This window comes from Neodiprion fabricii, chromosome 6, assembly GCF_021155785.1.
Source record: "Neodiprion fabricii isolate iyNeoFabr1 chromosome 6, iyNeoFabr1.1, whole genome shotgun sequence".
NCBI classification, from domain to species: domain Eukaryota; kingdom Metazoa; phylum Arthropoda; class Insecta; order Hymenoptera; family Diprionidae; genus Neodiprion; species Neodiprion fabricii.
In genome coordinates, this window is record NC_060244.1 from 9,443,526 (window position 1) to 9,461,622 (window position 18,097).

General features: G+C 35.7%; 4 protein-coding genes across 11 annotated transcripts; 2 read left to right on the forward strand and 2 right to left on the reverse strand.

Moving 5' to 3' along the window:
* The first annotated feature begins 347 nt into the window (after positions 1-347).
* LOC124184482 (zinc finger protein 143-like) lies at positions 348-6,055 on the forward strand. 7 transcript variants are annotated; one of them, XM_046574221.1, is made up of 9 exons: positions 348-437; positions 945-1,037; positions 1,117-1,327; positions 1,456-1,844; positions 1,937-2,206; positions 2,333-2,524; positions 2,848-3,042; positions 3,183-3,299; positions 4,781-6,055. In XM_046574221.1, exons 2-9 carry the CDS (start codon positions 960-962, stop codon positions 4,826-4,828), a joined length of 1,500 nt encoding a protein of 499 aa, XP_046430177.1. In that variant the 5' UTR covers positions 348-437; positions 945-959; the 3' UTR covers positions 4,829-6,055. The 7 variants fall into 7 exon arrangements, with proteins under 7 accessions (XP_046430177.1, XP_046430171.1, XP_046430173.1 ...); XM_046574215.1 differs by lacking the exon at positions 4,781-6,055 and adding an exon at positions 3,370-3,596; XM_046574217.1 differs by lacking the exon at positions 4,781-6,055 and adding an exon at positions 3,370-3,596 and having other exon boundaries at positions 3,186-3,299.
* Positions 3,899-4,928, reverse strand: LOC124184483 (soma ferritin-like). The gene is made up of 3 exons (XM_046574222.1): positions 4,677-4,928; positions 4,228-4,419; positions 3,899-4,164 (listed from the first exon to the last, which is right to left on the reverse strand). The coding sequence occupies exons 1-3, from the start codon at positions 4,926-4,928 to the stop codon at positions 3,901-3,903; spliced, it is 708 nt and encodes a 235-aa protein (XP_046430178.1). The 3' UTR covers positions 3,899-3,900.
* Positions 5,320-7,085, reverse strand: LOC124184486 (soma ferritin-like). The gene is made up of 3 exons (XM_046574224.1): positions 6,778-7,085; positions 6,465-6,689; positions 5,320-6,309 (listed from the first exon to the last, which is right to left on the reverse strand). The coding sequence occupies exons 1-3, from the start codon at positions 6,874-6,876 to the stop codon at positions 6,118-6,120; spliced, it is 516 nt and encodes a 171-aa protein (XP_046430180.1). The 5' UTR covers positions 6,877-7,085; the 3' UTR covers positions 5,320-6,117.
* A 6,619-nt stretch (positions 7,086-13,704) lies between these two features.
* LOC124184227 (programmed cell death protein 6) lies at positions 13,705-17,563 on the forward strand. Of its 2 annotated transcripts, none has more exons than XM_046573689.1 (4): positions 13,705-14,147; positions 14,560-14,666; positions 15,407-15,714; positions 15,989-17,563. In XM_046573689.1, the coding sequence occupies exons 1-4, from the start codon at positions 14,092-14,094 to the stop codon at positions 16,088-16,090; spliced, it is 573 nt and encodes a 190-aa protein (XP_046429645.1). In that variant the 5' UTR covers positions 13,705-14,091; the 3' UTR covers positions 16,091-17,563. The 2 variants fall into 2 exon arrangements, with proteins under 2 accessions (XP_046429645.1, XP_046429646.1); XM_046573690.1 differs by having other exon boundaries at positions 13,711-14,147; positions 15,446-15,714.
* The last annotated feature ends 534 nt before the right edge of the window (positions 17,564-18,097 follow it).

An 18,097-nucleotide genomic window follows, 5' to 3' on the forward strand; every position in this document is an offset into this window, starting at 1 on the left:
TAGGCATTTAATTTTTTATACTTATCTTGTTTCCCCTTTCATCGTAGAATTGTATCATCAATGGAAAGAAGCGAACGACCGTATCATAAAGCTACATGCATCCTAATTGTAGCTGTATGTGTGTAAATATAGATATACATACGCTGGACGTAATTAAAGTATTAAGTGATAAGATATTTACAAGTAAGATTTACCATAAGATATATTAGCGGTAAATGTGGCGTAGTCATCGTTCGATAGACAACCAAAGATAAGAGTCAACGAAAACTGGTTGAGAATTAATGCATTTTTAGCAAAAGAAATGATTTTCGGAAATATCGTTTGGCGTCGGTAGTTTTCAGTGTTTTGTATTTGAGTTGGCGAATGACGTTAAAATGGCGCCACAACGAGTTCCGGTCGCGCTGGTTGTCGGGTGAATTCCACGGGCGAGTTTATGGGTAATATTTCCCAAGATTCTTTTGCCGTTTATAATCAAGGGGGTTAAAATTTGACGTTTGTCATCAAACTGTCAAAAAATGTTGTCCAAAGTAACACGAGAAACCATTAACACCGCGATATTTGACATGAAAACTTGATATCGTGATATAAGAGGATGATTTGTTACCGCGATATTAATAAAACGAGGCAAGAAAAATGGCGATTCATATGCGAAATGTTGAAAGGGAATTTATTACACCGATGAACGAGTGATGAGACAAATTTGTTCCCCCTTGAAATCATAACCCTCATTACGTGCATTTGCGTAAAACTTTTGGAAAATGTTATTTGTACATATACTACGTGACAATTTATTCATATACACGTTACTCGAACCACCCTGAGATTAATACCAAAATTACGCACCTCCGTATTTATTAATCGTATCAACGTGAACGTCCTATGAAAAATTGCTATCAATGTTTAACCATTTTTTATTCTGTCCCTAAACTTCTGTGCTAACACAGAGGAAACAAAAAATTATGTCTACCCATGAGACGGTCGAGACCTCCGATAATCCAACCATACAACAAGATTTTGCGCTCCTTCAAGGACTTGAGGTATACTTATATTATTATAACTATGACGATTTGAAATAAGAAATATTCCAAACATTTCTCAATCATAAAATGCAAACAGGCGACTACAAACTGTATCGCTTGTCCCGTTTCGCAGGACAATTCAGGGGATATATTAGAATGTCTTTCTGTAATGGTGAACGACGAAGAATCGGAAAATGGACAGGTTCAAGAGCTCGTACTTGACGATCAATTACTCGGCACAACGTTCACAGCGATTACTTTGCCTGACGGCACGCAGGCTTTTGTTACAGAAAACTATGAAGAAGATGGTAAAGAATTATAAATTCATCAGATTGCTTTGTCAGTACTCAATAGAATACTGATTTGTAATACCAAGAACTGTTTGTATTATTCATTCCCAATTTTATTAATACGAGCCGCATATTTTTCTTCCCAGAATCCGAAGAGTACAAAGATGAAGAATCGGCAATGGAACTGGAAGGTGGGGGGACAATTTTGTTGCAAGATTTGACAGAGTTAACGGATGCAAAAACACTGAAATTTCAACTGGATCCATCTTCATTTCTACAAACACAATTGGCTGCTTCCGATGAGCAAAGTGAAAATAGTTACCCACAGGTTGAACTTATCAATGGGACTGCATATATGGTCACTGGACATGTCGACGTTGATGAGGGACTGTGGGAGATTGCTGAAGAAACTTTGAAAGAAGACGAATCAAAGAAGATTGTGATAAATAAACTGTCCGAGGCGAAATTGAGGAACCAACATCCCTGTCCGAGGGAAGGTTGTACGAAAGTGTACAGCACGCCTCATCATTTAAAGGTAGTTGTAATTTTTTTTTCTATTACATGGATGCGTAACAAAAATGCTTTTACCGTTGGAATTCAATTCATTGAATACAACAATCCTTTCAGGTCCATGAACGCTCTCACACAGGTCAAAGACCCTACAGGTGCTCACATTCGAAATGTAAGAAAAGCTTTTCAACTGGGTACAGCCTCAAAGCACATTTACGAACACACACTGGCGAAAAGCCCTACAAATGTCCAACCGATGATTGTAACAAGAGTTTCAAAACCTCGGGTGATTTGTTGAAACATGTTAGAACGCATACTGGGGAACGACCATTTGTTTGTCCATTCGACGGATGTGGTCGATCATTCACCACGAGTAATATTAGAAAGGTGCGTTCTTAATTTGCGTGTTCAGTTTAATTTTGTACGATATAAAGTCTCACAAAAGTAACGCTAATGGACGTTCAAATCTATGAACGCATGAATCAATCAAGTTTTCATTATCTGCTGTTTCAGGTTCACGTGAGAACACATACCGGGGAGCGACCATACAAATGTACTCATCCAAAATGTGGGAAGGCCTTTGCAAGTGCGACAAACTATAAAAATCACATAAGGATTCACTCGGGCGAAAAGCCATACGTCTGTTCAATCGAAAATTGTGGCAGACGTTTCACCGAATATTCTAGTCTCTACAAACATCATTTGGTAAATTCCTAACAGTTTTTTTAGTGTGGCTCAAAATATACTTTTTATCACCTCTGTATACACGATAATTAACTGTCAATATCTGTTTGTGATTTTGTTTCGTACAGTAAACATTTATTCATCGAGCAAACGTATAATGGTTTGTAGATAACATGTCAAACTTTCATAAATGATTGGATTCAAAAAAATTGAGTTTGGATTTAGATGCAACGATTTTTCCGAAACTTTTTCCGTACTGTAGTAATCTCGTTGTTTAATGATAAAGGAATTTCTGTCTCTCTCTTGTAATTGTTACATGATGGTTGAATTATGATTTTTTTTAGGTCCACACGCAGCAGAGGCCATTTGAATGTAAAATTTGCTTCAGAAGATACAGGCAAGGAAGCACACTTGTGATGCACAAGAGAACAGCCCATGCACTAGTTGAAAATGAAGACGGCGTTGACATTTATTTGAAAGATGCCCTAGATTTGGCAAATCAAACCAAAGGAAAACGAAAAATTTCTACTATACCAAATGTAAGTTGAGAAACTGAGAATGTGTATATTTAATTATCTACAACTATTTTAAATGATGGTTATATCAAATGTTTATAAAATATTTATAACGCGCGATTGAAATGGTGATTGTTTCGCATGATTCATTTTGTATATTACAGCAGCTGATGTTCGAGATAAATGGACAAATCAAAATATCAGATGGAACGGAAAACTCAACAGATAATGAAACCCAAATACTTTTAGTTGGCGATCCGTCGCAAATTGCAGCACTTCAGGTTGGTGTCAAGGATTACTTTAAGCACAATTTTAACGACTCAATGGGAAACAATTTTTCGTCGTTTGTAGCAAATCGGTTTAGATGACGGATTTGACACTGGAATTGATACATCGCTGGAAGGCTTAAACATAAAGATTGAAGATATAGAATTTGGATGGGACTAGTAACTGTTATAAATATACGAAATTGTAAACCCGAATAAGGTTTGACTTCATTTTGAGTTCAATTTTACGCATTTGATACTTCTATACCTACGCCGATTACACTTAGTCATAATAAAATATCAAGGCAAACAGGTACTGATTGTTTTTGTGCATTAATACTACTAATCTCAGATTTGTTAAATTCAGTATCCTACGCACTCTCAAACTAGAAACTTCTTTTTATTTTCATTAATATCAAAATAGCGTAAACATCCTAATCCCATCAGGTTGAAATATAAGTTTCATCCCGATAATCAAAAATGTTAAAGAATTTTGATTTCATATCGATTTATATTGCAGCAACGATTTCAAATTTTGATTCTAAATCATTAACATGAAATAAATAGACCCAAGAATTTTAAATTAATAAAAGACGTAATATTTTATTTATTGTTATCACTTTTTCTTCTTAAGAATATTGAACTCTGGCGTCACGTAATGATCAAGTAAGTCTTTGTCAAACATGAATCTCCCAAGAGCTTGATCTCCGACACCAGACAACACTGTAACGAGTCTTCCGATGTCATTGACACTTTTCATTTGATCCTCCATAAAACCAGTTACGATGAAATCACTTGCATTCAAATCCTTATACTTTTCTGCGATGTTATTTGTCTCAACCAACTTCTCTGCCACTTCGAGTTCTAGCTCAAGAGCTACCTGAAACACAGAATTCCCCAAATTTTACAATCACATGAAAAGCCTCTATATTACTTTGTTTACCTTAAATGCATTCAAAGGACATTTCCAGTCTTGGTTCATTGGTGCTTCTATCGAACACAAATTAACTAATCCGCCTCGCATTTTGATGTAGTCGAAAAATCTCAGAGCATGTCCGTGCTCTTCATGATGCATTTGTTTGAAAAATGATTCACATCCTGGCAAAGCTACATCCACCCGACCAAAGTAGCCTGCCTAGGTTTATAACAATATTTTGAATCTCTGTGACTCAACAGAACAATAAAATTATTTAATATCCTGCTGCCTAGAGATTTATCAGAATTTGAATTGTTGAAATTTCCAAAGTATAAGCTGGTCTGTTTTCAATTTTATATACTGTTAAAGTTGATCATAGAGTGTATTTAGATGCGCTCCAATATAAGCAGACATATTTCATGAAGAATTATGCAATGATAAAATCTCCAGCATAATTACGTATTATTTATAATCACCATAGAAAGGTAATAATAAAAAGCTTTCATTTCGGTAGCAAATTGTCTGTTCATAATAGCTTCCGTGTCTCGATGAAATCGAAAATTAACTCTATTTCCTGTAGGCCATAGACCTGGCGGACTTCCGCATTCCACCGGATCTCCAGCATTAGACGATGTGGATGATGAATCATCCTTGCACCTTGATGTATAATGTTGTGTTTGAAGATTGAAATTTGATTGCGGCTTGCTATTCATAAGAAAATATTTCATCTTCAGCTTATCCCATTTTTTTCACAGTAATATTACACTACAATTGTACACTGAAGGTCAAAGGTGACCATATAGTATTCAAATTTCATAAACATCATAAAATAACTACTTCTCTTTGATATAATTTTCTTTTCCTTGCGTGTCTCATATTCAGGCAGTAATAAGATTTGTTAAACTATAAGAAATATATTCGGTAAGATACTTTCAATTATGTCTTACAGGCTACTGATATCCCAACGTGACCACAAAATTAGAGAGCTTAAGCACAGTTTGTAAATATCATAACTTTTTGTTATGAACAGCATATGCAACCGTCGATATTGGGGGGATAAAGTTTTCATCGTGATTCTACAACTATATTACATTTGGTAAATACTTTTTTCCACGAAAACTGTTCTGAATTTTGAGTCCCAATGCATATAGTCGATCATTACATCGCAATAAAATTGTATAAAACTTTCCATCAGTCATTCTGCTTGTTGCAATTGTTTCGATGTATACTTTGTCATTCTTATTTCAACCAAAATGTAGCCAGCACTGGAAAGATATAATGTGAAAAAATTAATACAAGGTTGTATTGACCAAATACATTGAATATTTATATTCAATATTCTCTATATTTTCTTTGACAAATCTGTGAGGACGTATAAAATGTAAATGAATAAATATGCCCTCGATTTATCCAGGAATAGAATAAACTAGAATTTCAAGATCAAGTTCTTTATTTCTCAGTATCTAAGATACTGAGGTTGTGTAAGCAAAAGCACACATATTTAAAAAATACTTCAATATATCCTTACAGATAAGCTTTAGTAAAAGTTGAAGAATACTTGAGTATTAAAACTATCGACATGAAACATATAATAATCTTGATGCATACATGTTTGCATTATTGCAATTAAAATTGACTATATGAGTTACCTAATTATAAAACTGAAAGCCTCTTTCGCCAATCAGCGATCAGTCCATATACATGACTCAGTATTTGTGCAGAAAAATTATCCTATACTGCACATGTTATAATCCAACTATTAGAAATTACAGCAACTGATATGCAAGATTTAAATATTAGATACAGCAAATATTTTGACTAATAAAAGCTTTTAAATCACAGAAAATTAACAATCGTAGATTATCGTCAAAAATAATCTCAATTGCAAATATTTCCGCAATGAGAGAATGGTGTGTTTTAGTCTGAATCCTGTAACTGTTTATCAAACATAAAAACGCCCAGGCCTTCGCCAACCCTTTCAAGGTTGGTGACATGGTTTCCAATTTCCTTGATGGAATCAACTTGTTCCTGCAGAAACTCCGTCTCCAAAAAGTCCAAAAAGTTTGGATCACTGTGGACAGATGCTGTGGTATGTAGATTGAGCAAGCTCTGCAAATTGAAGCAAGAAATTATACTAACTCATTTGCAAATAAATAATTCAATGGCTAATGTTTGGTAAATCTGGGAGAAGCCTCGTCACAAACATGTTATGTTGAGCAAACAAAGTTTTGCTTCGTTCATAATCTTGTAATTTTTTATCATACCTCGTTTACTTTTCTCTCCAAGTTCAGCGCTTCAATCATGGCATCTTTACCGGTACCCCAATCACCTTTCTCAGGGCATTTGATATCCAGAAAAACGATTCTGCCTCCGCGTTTATTTTGGTAAGTTAAGAACTTCATAGCATGGTTGCGTTCGTCATCTGAAGCCTTCTTGAAGTAGCTGCTGAGACCAGATAGGGCAATGTCATGACGATCAAAGTGATAGGCCTGAAAAAATGTAACAACTACACATCTACGGCACTACGTACAAGTCGAAGTTAATTAATTAAATTAAACAAGAATTATCTATATTTACCATTGAAAGATACACGTAACTGGCATACAATTCCAAGTTAATTTGATTATTCAAAGCGTTTTCACATTCGGGGTGAAAATTTTGTCTTATCATATTCATGGCTGGAGGATGTTTTAAAAGTTGAAAAAGTCGCGGTTGCAAGGGAAATTACTCGTGATCGGTGAAGCTCTACTTTATTAACTCTGCCGAAGAATTCTCAATAATCATACAGAGAATTGATTCACGTGATGACACTTAGACAGAATGTTGCAAAAATGTAAATGCGAAGTGTGATGCCGTATTGCGCAGGACGAACAGCTGTTGTGTAAATCCCGATCGGGTTGCAGTAACGTCGAAATTTTCGATAAGTTTTCGGTACAATTTACATCTGTGCAGCACGACGCAGTCATAACCATGCATGTATTACAGTTAACGATATTTCAAAATAGGAGTTATAACAGTTTGCATTATTTGAAGGCAAATCAACGTAAATACAGCCTAAATCATTTGGGAAATCATGAAAGAAAATAAGCGTACATTTTTCATTTTTACAGTTTTGATTCATACTTCGAAATATGGGATCTAGCTGGTTTCATTGTACAGACTATTTTTAAAATTCTTTCAGTCAGATGGATTTCAAAATTCAAAGGTTCTTTACTCTTTTTATTGTTCTGAGCGTCGACTGAAGACTGTTGAAAACAGTTACCCTAATGGGGTTTTCTGCGTCATGAGTCTTATGGGATTGCGTGTTTAAACGGTTCCCGCCGATAAAAAAGCTACCGGATATTGTGATCCTAGGCATACATACCCGCAAAGAACTGGGTACGAAAATTTGCCTAGGAGTCTTTAAATTCTAATAACGTCCACTGCGTATTGTTAGACCGGTGTTATTAAAAAAAGGTTATTACGGGAAGACGTCAAACACATAATTTTTATTTTTTCTAATATCTTGAGAACAGGCAATTTTATTTTTAGTATATGTCGTTTTGCAGTAATCCGTTCACGTTAAAACAGCGTATAAAGCACCGTTGACTGAAGCATACGGAAGCGCTTATCGCGGTACTGTTCAATCCGGTACGCGGTCGGTAAGTAGAGACGACACGAAGTGATGTTACCATCGCTCACCACGTGTACCCAGATAATACAGAGTTGAATATTATTATGCCTATGGAATGACGAACGGAACAGACTGAAATTTTCATACAACCCTGTATGGACGCCGTATACTTTTCAACTACGTAAATTCATCTGGGCAAAATTCCGCAATGTCGATCTAATTCTATCGGATCGACAAAAATAATGTTATCTCAATAGATGCACACTAATCATGCACCTGGTTTACTGTTAACAGAGTTAGAAACCTTTTCCTGATGCAAAGGATGGGAGACATAGTCGAAGAAGTTAATCAAAGGATGGAAATATGTAGTTGTTCCTATATGTACCTTATGTAACTTCTGTACATATGTTTGCTACTTAACTCGTACCGTTGACTGAATATAATAATATGTATCTTCGGTGTGGAAGAAAGATGTTGGAATTGGCTAACTATAAATTCCCAAAGGTATATGCACCTTGTTGACTTTAATTAAGAAACGAAATTTATCAAAAAGGAAAATGTATTAACGTGGAATTCACTCTGACTAATCTAGAGAGATCCGAAGGTATTACGATTCCACATGCGTTACACATTATTGAAGCATGGAGTTTTATTACATTTATGCAAGAATAAAATTGTCTTTTAAAAACGACAATATATATGTTAGTATTTTTCCAGTAAAAATAACTTCACTTATGCTTGTTTCCACACCACCGGAAGCGGTAGAGCACTCGGCGCGTTTTTTTTTTCACGTGGTATCCCCAGTAGGCCTACTCCACGGAGAATAATAGCAAGACCGATCTTACGCTCTTCGAAAAAAATTCCAGATGACTTTTTTTCACATGTTACTTATGGTAAATTGTTTTACCCAATCAATTTGTACTTGCGTATATTCGCAGTTTGTTCAAAATTTTTCAGTTCATATAACCCGCTATTTATTATCTATGAAAGATGACTGTTTTAATTATGCATGAAAGATGGTTGTTTTAATTGTGGATTAAGGGTGATTGTTTCTATCTTATGGGTGAACGGTGATTGAGTTTGGATGTTCGCACACGGTTGTTTTTCTTACGAGGTATGAGATAATCACTAAAATGGAGAACTTGGTCAATACATAAAGCAATTAACTAGACCAAGATCGAAAACACGCATCGCTTTGGCGTTTACCTGTTGGAAGACGACATCTTTGAAGAAATGGAAACAAATCTGAGTAGAATAAGCACAACCCCTAAAATACGACATAGCTCTATAATTCTACAGTGAAATACAAACTAAACATGACCTATGAGAGATTCGAGAAAAAAAAGTCTCGATACTAAAACGATTGCAATAAAACGCTGTTAAACCATTAACAAACACTACAGCTGAATAAACTTTACCACACTTTGTACTCATGATGATGCTGAACTACATCGCAAAATCTATGTATCGGTGAAAACAAGATGACTGACCCTGAACCAGACCCGAACCAAACCTGAATCAGACTTAAGCCTAAACAATGGAAAGTTAATTTTTCACCACAGTCAATAAAACTCAGTTACCTGGAACAGAGAAAAATGTAATTAGTGACATATGTCGGCACAGACAAAAATAAACTTAACTTAGATATGTAAAAAATGTATAGTCAACGAAAAAGAGACAAATTAGTTAATTGACACAGACGTAACATTCGATTAGCTGAAACAAAAAAAAAAAGTTTGATTAGCTGAAGCAGACAGAAAGTTTGCTTGGCTGAAACAGACAAAAGGTTTGATTAGCAGAACAGACAAAAACTTTGATTGGCTGAAACAGACAAAAGGTTTGACTAGCGAAACGGACAAAAAGTTTAATTCGCTGAAACTGACAAAAAATTTGATTGGCTGAAACAGACAAAAGGTTTGACTAGCGAAACGGACAAAATGTTTAATTAGCTAAAGGAGACAAAAAATTTGATTCGCTGAAAGAGATAGAGGTATGGTTAGTACAATCACATAAGTCCATACACTGACAAAAAAAGGGTCAAGTCCAACATGATATTCGCTTTAATATCCGTTGCTTCGATTATTAATATGATGAGTAGGAATTCTCGACCTCGTATATAATCTGTTATTGTATCTTGGTGATACAGGTTCGATTATTAATTGTATTGATGAATAAATACATATTAAATTTTTTGAATTTTTTTGTGCTTTGAGTTATTAAAGTAAATATCCTTTTCGACTGAACATTCTATAATTCTCAGTGCATTTGTTAAAAAATCGGTTTTGTTGCCCTGAAACAGAAAAAAATACGACCAGTCAAACGAGTGTTTCTGTACATTCAGATATATTTCATAAATACTTACGCCAAGATTCTCCACTGTCACTATACACTACCGAGATTTTTGTACCAGCGTGTTGAGCGCCGGCTTTCAAATGCCGCGCTTTCTCTCATAACTGAAAAGTATCAAGTCCACGCGCAAAAGGCGGCATGGAACTTGAAAACTTATTTATTCGTAAAAAAAATTGACCGAAGGGTTGAAAGATCAGCACATCGAGAGTGCGTAACTCTTTCATATACTGTTTGCAAAATCGAAGCGTAAAAAACCGTGTCGATTCGAGTTATTAATTTACGCGTAAAAAATCGTGTCCATTCCAGTTATTAATTTACGCGCAAAAGGCTGCGTCCACGTCTCGTGATTATGCGCAATAAGGCGCGACAGATAAGCTGTCAAAAAATTTGTATTATCCGGGACTTGTTGTACACTGTCTGCAAAATCAACGCGTAAGAAAACGTGTCCGATTTAATTTATTACCTTACGCGCAGAAGGCTGCGTCTAATTCTCGTGACTAATCTACGCGCAATAAGGCGCGATAGATTAATCTGTCAAAAACCTTGTATCATCTAGGGCTTGTTCCAAAAATTCTGTAGAAACCCAATCCACATCTGCATCTTTTTAAATTAGATACACTGCTATGCGGATTGTTGTTCTAAGAATACAAATCGATATCGGGAGGGAGGTTGGAGAGCATGCATTATTGTGTGGCGTGACGGTCGGCGGTCCTCTTCGACGCGAAGTCTTCGAGCTCAGCATCTCTCCCCATCTAGCGTACCACGGAACGCAATAGATGGTCCAGAGATGCATTTTGCCCATTCAGACAATCACAGAGATCAATTGAATGTAATAATGATCGGTAATGACTAAATAATTAAATTAAATAACAATTGAATAATGGTTACAGAGTAATAAAAAATGGGAAATTCAATTTCGTTAATATTGAAAAGCCTACAAATGGTCGAGAGACTTGAATATGGAGTCTTTTGGGAAGAAAATTTCTGTGATCGTTTGACGCTGTGGATTACAAAAGTTAGTAACATCACGGTACTTCGCGACCTTCCTACCCTTGCCTGTTTCCCAACGGAACCACCCAACGGAAAAGAGAGACTCTCACACACACATGCATAAACCCCGCGACGGGTCCCAAAACGTTCAGCTACCTACCCGGTTACCTATATCCGATCTAAGCGATTCTCCATTTTTTCCAACACACATCATTCTTCATCATTTGCGCCGTGGTTACCGACTTACATTTTCGTTGGTTACCTGTTGGGAGCAAAATGTTTTTGTATCATAGTCTGCCTACTCAGAATACTGCAATATCGCGGTTGTATCCCGCCAACCCTAATATTGTATGTATTATTTTAGTAAATATTGGCAGACTATCGGTACATCAACCTTTTGTAAAATTGGTTAAAAACATCCTATATGCCAATTAGCATTTTTCTAAGCGAGCTGAGCCTGCAGTTGATCAATATACTTGTTGGCTGTTAAAAGATTGAAAATGATATATAATATAAGATGCAATTTGATTACGTTACGTTATGCCAGACTTTGGAATTTTATCGATTTAACAATATTGTGAATAATTGAATATGTTCAAACCTCAGGTGAACCCACCACTTAAACGACATCGGTAAATTCAAACGTACATTATTACATCAGTTACGAAATACAATTCGATCTCGCGATTGTCGAGTAAGCGATGGTTACCGGTCGCGATGCTCATTCCATTTTTAGCAACGTGCAAAATTTCTAAGTTTAAGCAGGCTACGGTAAATTAAATTGCGAAAAAAAAATTACTCGACAAAGTCAAGCACGTCGCTACCGTGAATGAGCCTATCCATGCAGCTAAGAAATCCAAGATTCGTGTAACAATTGTTACCGCCACGCCACGTGACATAGGAATCCCAGGGAAATACCCGTAACCTAACACATGCAAACTCACCAACGTTGCCGAGAAATGAAAGAGTTACTCGGAAGTCTCTGCTTAAATCTGTGAAAAACAAAATAGAAGACTTGAATTAATTTTGCAAATTGGCTTTTAGTTTGCAAATTAATTATTATTGTTGTCCAGTTTCATATTTATGCATTGCATGTAATGCAAGAACAAAAGTCCGACTTTAAATGTACCACCTTGAATCGATGAAAAATATCAATCAAGAATTAAAATAAGTATTATTACCTTGACTCTGAGCTGCTCCACGCTTTTATACGTAGTGATCTTGTAGCATCTCAGGGTCGTTGGTGAAGCGTCGCACTTTTTACACAATTCAGATCTTCACTAATCTCTTATAATCCACAAAATCCGCACCGCAATAACTCTAGCACTCGATACTACACTCACTTGTTGTGCTGCAGCTGTCTATTTGAACCGACTGAATAAACTTGCTAACAATGCAACTGCGCATTTACCAAAAATCAGCGAAAAAAATAATAAAATTGATATTCCACGCACAGAGACAAACGCGGTCTGAATGTTGAACCGATACTGAGATCACGCGATTTCGGTCCGATTGGTCGGAAACGACTGATGCCGCACGGCGCTCAGAAGAAACTAAAATCAGTTCTCTGAAGGACGGAAGATAATAATTCCCCCGCCCTCTCTGTCGCTCTTCACATGGAGTGGGGGTAGCTGCACGCGCCTGCCTAGCTGTTTTTCCCCTCTTGTAGCCACTACACGATGAGTAGAGCGACAAAGAGGGCGAGAGAATTATTATCTGCTGTCCTTTAAGGAACCGATTCGTATCTGTTCATGGGACGCTTACACCGTTGCTTACGCTCTATTTTTTAACACGGCGTGCGGTAAGTTCGTTTTACCGTGCCTGCGGAACGTGCGGTAAGTGAATTTTACCTTTACAGCGATCTCTAGAATCATAATAACGTACTCCTGCGTACTGTGTATTTACCAGATTATAATCGATGTAAACAAACGCGGCACTAAGGAGCGAAGGCGATACTCGGATTAATAACATCGATTACAAAAGGTCATATTAGCTTTCCTTTGTGTACCAAAACCACTTTTATCAGATCTTATCGCGAACTTACCACAACTTGTGTCAAAAAATTCTATACATAACTCGTAGGGGCAGGTATCACCTACTTCCCGCACTTGTCACGTAACGTACTATTATCTATTATATCTATCGTCTCAGCGGCCGGGTGAAAACACCGCGCAAGCTACGCACAACGCGATCAAATGTTTAAAGTATTAGCGTAACATGCAACGTCAGGCGAAGTATGAATTCTCCGACCACTTACGGATATTTCTTGAATGGGATTTTCTCTGCTTTTCAATTTCACTGTGCAACGGTATGTCACCAATGTTTTGCATGCGATAGTTGTTAACAGAGACTACTCATCTCTGGTTGTTAGTTATGAAGAACTTCTTTTACCGACGTGGTTAGTTGCTTGGTTGATAATACGTGAAATTGCTAATACCCCTAAACCCAGCCAGACCCGGCAAACTGTCAGGCAAAATAACCCGGGGTTATCAGTTTTTACATATCCTCAGTCCACGGTCAACCGTATCCTCCAGGAAGTCTAGGTATCCTCTTTGCGTAGACGCCCATAGCCTGTATGACCGTGGTCCGGCCACAGAGATGCTAATGTATTAGAAGGGTATGCGCATGTGTGAGTGCTTACTTGTCATTGGCTGCTCCGGAGTGTTTCCGGGAATCGTGAGTAACCGAAACGCGCTTCTGAAGTGTGACGTGTATTTCGAGTCATTTCGTGAGTTCCACTTGTTCTGCGATCGCCGATTGTGCGTAGGACATAGGTTAGTATAGAGTGGTGAAGAGCATTTCCGATTAACAGGACGTTTCTAATTACGCAGTTCTGTGGGCTTGGCTGTATTGTCGGCCTTGTAATTTCAGCCTAAATCGTGCATAGGAAACGGTTTTATTTTGCCCGACTTCGCCTGAGTAAATCAAAAGTAAACAAAATGACGTTCGTTTCGCCGATGCCGAGTCGTGAATTTCTTTGGGATGTCTTCCAAAGGTGAGTTTGTAATCCATTTACAACGAATACCTACAAACTATTTTTATTGGGAGTTTAACGAGACTTGATATTCGTAATTGATTGCACGTGACGTGTTGTCGAAGACAAACTTTCTTTCCTCCCAATTGATATGCGGCGTCATATTACGTTTAAGTGTATCGTCCTTGTATTTTCGAACGCTTAGTAATCTTACTGCTAGAAAATTGGAACATTTTGAAAATGGATTTAAATGATTCTATCGTCAACTCCTTCACTTTTGTGATTTCCAATCGCCTCTATTCTGGCGAAAGTGGAACGTGCGAAAGTAATAACATTTCGTGGTCAGTAAATGCCGCTAATGCTTGCCGTTTTAAAACTATTATACATTTTCCTCCAGTTTCCTCTGATACTTATATGTAATTTATTTCTACAGAGTTGATAAAGACCATTCTGGAGCAATAACAGCCGAAGAACTTCAAGTAGCTCTTTCTAATGGAACCTGGACTCCGTTCAATCCTGAAACAGTTCGTTTGATGATTGGTAAGTTTCAAAAAGATGTTACATTTGTTTCATCGTTATGCTGTTCTGTTTTACTGCTTGAAATTAAATTCTTGAAATTAATATGCAAAAATTAATAATATTCATATATAATAATAAATCTTAACTTTATTTTTCAATTACCTGACGTGAAGTTGTATGCATGAATCAATGGCACTGGAAATCTAGATCACCGTAATGAATTTAAACCCTGAAATAGACGGATTTCTATGAATATTCAAAACAGTCTTGCACTTTTGCTATGCACTTGAGATATACCAGCAAATCAATGTGCAGAAATTATTAAAATCTTTGTGAGATTATGTGCTTTCATTTACTTTGTAATTGCCAAGTCTGGAAACCTGTAGTTAAACTAGAATTTATATAGTTTAATTGACATACATTACTAAGAATTGAGAAATAATACTGTCTCTAAATATTATGCAACATGAATGTTATGGTTTTGAGCATGTTTCTGAGAAGCATAGAAATCTCACTACACAGAGTCAAATTTGATATGAAAATTTGTTGCCCAGGTACAAACCACTGTTACAATAAGTCGTTACTCAAGCATGTGAAAAGAATGTCAGATTTGCTTGGTAGTCAGAAATCATTGTTCGTCATTGACAGCGTGGAGAATGAGTAAATTTTTTTAGAAAATATTTGTTTGCAGCATGACAGTGGTATTTTTTCTCATTTAATATGTATGTAATAAGTCAGTCATGATGATTCTCTCCATGCAGGTATGTTTGATATTGACAAAATCGATCCTGCTTCTCCAGGTATGTTTGACAAAAACCAAACTGGAACGGTCAGCTTTGAAGAATTTGGAGCTTTGTGGAAATACGTTACTGATTGGCAGAGTTGCTTTCGTTCATTTGATCGTGACAATAGCGGAAATATTGATCGTGATGAACTCAAAACTGCACTTACCAATTTTGGATACCGTTTGTCAGACCATATAATCAATACGCTTATACGGAAGTATGATCGTGGCGGCAGGGGGACTATATATTTTGACGATTTTATCCAATGTTGCATCGTTCTATATGTAAGCATACTCTGAATCACATTTTGATTCATATATAGTTTGAAAGATAAAATCTCTGTGTCAGTAATGAGTCATTGTACATAAGGACTTATTGACACTCGATCATGTAACTGCTTAATCTTTGCTCAATAATATCACTGAATTTTGGTATCAATAAACTTTTGCAACAGTAGCCAATAAAATACTCTTTTGCATTAATAGAAATAATAAAATCAAATTACAATCATTTTATTATTGCAAGTGTATATTTAATTATTACCGTTTTCACTTACAGACATTGACATCAGCCTTTAGACAGTTTGACACCGATCAAGATGGAGTGATAACAATCCACTACGAGCAATTCCTTGGGATGGTATTTAATCTTAAAGTTTGAAGAAGAATATATGCAGAGTATATGTTCTAAGTATTTTGTGGCACATTCTCATAATTACTATAATATTATTATTTTTAGTATTGTTATATTCAGAAGAATGTAAAACTATTATCAATATCGTTATTGATGTATTTACATCTAGTGCAACTGATCTTATATTTGTGATTAAACAAGTCCCAATTATGTTTTTTTCGCACTATTACACTTATCTAATGTATAAACATGTATTCCAGAAGCTTTCATAGATTACGTTCTTGCATTAATTACATTCACTGCTGTTTCTCCATACAGTAATGCTACATTATTTTTATATGCAAAATTTTATTAATTATATTATTGGTCGTGGCTAATAACTATTGGTATACATATATGTATATAGGTGATAATACATACACCACTATATCTTTACTAATTATAATTAATCAATATTATTATGCAAATGCCAATTTATCAAATATGTTATCTTTCGTAAGCAAAACCTAAGTGACGAAAATATTACCGTGATATCTCTTGTTCCTCTAGCCTATTAAATTAGGTAAGCATGTTGCGGACTGCTTTAAAAATATGTCGTTAACTTTGGCACACGTTTTAATAAGCATTTACACCAAGAATGTATCAAGTAAGCAAATGTGGTTAGATGTAATGAAAAACGATAAAACAAATTTGTATTAAATTTTTTGTGGATTTTAATCGACAAAATGATCGGAATGGCGTTATTTTCAACTTGAGCCAGTCATAATATGATTTAAAAAATTTATATCACGAATCATCGGACACAAATGGATATTTTTTTGAGTACGATTCGGAATTCGAAGTGGAATGTGTGTCAAGATTTTTTACAAAGTGAGAATGTGTCAGATACAATAAAATCTCTGCCAAACAATTCTAACTACCTGGAAACGTTATAAACTTTCAATTACAGCCTTTGATATTTGCAAATAAAAACTACATGAAAGATGTAGCAAAATTTTATATTATATACATTTAACTTTGTATATGCCACCTTTTTTTACAAATACCGGTTGATGATGAGACAAATGGTGCCAAAGTGATACTATGGAGCTTGTATTCACTTTCACTATGCATACATTCTCTGATAAGAATTAATGAATTCTCATGTGGATTTTCTAAATATGCTTGAGCTACAAATGTAAATGTACAAATAAATGTACAGGAGTTGTTAAATTGTTAGATTTTTTAAAAAAATGTATCGAAATATTCTTGCCTAAAGTTATATTTCGTTTTCAGAGATATCTATGGTTCAAGTTCTAACTTTTTATGTAGCTCACGCAGAGCGCCCAAATCTATATCAGCATTATTATTTAATAATGACATATAGTTTCACCATTTATTAGTGAAATCCTTCTGTGTATAACACTATGTTATATCATTGACCGATTGCCAAGATCTAACAATAAAATGTGTCAATGTCAATTATGCCAATGTATCAAAAGAGTACTAACTGAGTAAACACAAAAAATCACTTCAAAAAATGCTTTTATAATCTTTCTACTCCATTTGTAGTTGTTCCCTATTTCTTATACGTTCATCTATTTTCTAAATATTTTTATAGCTATTTGAAAATATGTAAAATAGCTTTATGAAGAAAATAAATCTTCTCCTTATACGTGATATTCTCAATACCTTCCTTTATCTCTTAATTTTTTTGTTTTATGAAATATTGATTAATTATGTAGGTACCTACTTCTGATCGTTTTGACATGGTAAATTAGTAGCACTTTTGAAGCACCCCACCGTGTCCTGCATCAAATATTGCAAAAGTTTTGGAAAAAATTTGTCTTAATGATGATATTAAAATATGTCTAAATATTGAAAAATCCACCGAGATAAAAAAAGAAAGAGTCCCACTCATTTTTTATTACTACTCGTAAGTCGCGGGCTCATATGCCTATGATTCCGACGTTTGGTGATCACAGGCAAATCACACGGTGATCATTGTATGTGTAGGCAGCTGTGTTAGGTAATTGCGTCATGCGTGGCGCATGC

What these genes read in the sequence shown, in the direction of transcription:
- LOC124184483 (XM_046574222.1), bottom strand. Translation starts at nt 4,928, where the DNA reads ATGAAATATTTTCTTATGAATAGCAAGCCGCAATCAAATTTCAATCTT. An exon ending in TTTATTATTACCTTTCTATG is followed by an intron (nt 4,420 to 4,676) that starts GTGATTATAAAT and finishes TTATAAACCTAG; the next exon opens with GCAGGCTACTTTGGTCGGGT. An exon ending in GTCCTTTGAATGCATTTAAG is followed by an intron (nt 4,165 to 4,227) that starts GTAAACAAAGTA and finishes TCTGTGTTTCAG; the next exon opens with GTAGCTCTTGAGCTAGAACT.
- LOC124184482 (XM_046574215.1), top strand. Translation starts at nt 960, where the DNA reads ATGTCTACCCATGAGACGGTCGAGACCTCCGATAATCCAACCATACAA. An exon ending in GTCTCTACAAACATCATTTG is followed by an intron (nt 2,525 to 2,847) that starts GTAAATTCCTAA and finishes GATTTTTTTTAG; the next exon opens with GTCCACACGCAGCAGAGGCC. An exon ending in AAATTTCTACTATACCAAAT is followed by an intron (nt 3,043 to 3,182) that starts GTAAGTTGAGAA and finishes TGTATATTACAG; the next exon opens with CAGCTGATGTTCGAGATAAA.
- LOC124184486 (XM_046574224.1), bottom strand. Translation starts at nt 6,876, where the DNA reads ATGAATATGATAAGACAAAATTTTCACCCCGAATGTGAAAACGCTTTG. An exon ending in GTTACGTGTATCTTTCAATG is followed by an intron (nt 6,690 to 6,777) that starts GTAAATATAGAT and finishes ACATTTTTTCAG; the next exon opens with GCCTATCACTTTGATCGTCA. An exon ending in TGGAGAGAAAAGTAAACGAG is followed by an intron (nt 6,310 to 6,464) that starts GTATGATAAAAA and finishes TTCAATTTGCAG; the next exon opens with AGCTTGCTCAATCTACATAC.
- LOC124184227 (XM_046573689.1), top strand. Translation starts at nt 14,092, where the DNA reads ATGACGTTCGTTTCGCCGATGCCGAGTCGTGAATTTCTTTGGGATGTC. An exon ending in CTTTGGGATGTCTTCCAAAG is followed by an intron (nt 14,148 to 14,559) that starts GTGAGTTTGTAA and finishes TTATTTCTACAG; the next exon opens with AGTTGATAAAGACCATTCTG. An exon ending in AACAGTTCGTTTGATGATTG is followed by an intron (nt 14,667 to 15,406) that starts GTAAGTTTCAAA and finishes CTCTCCATGCAG; the next exon opens with GTATGTTTGATATTGACAAA.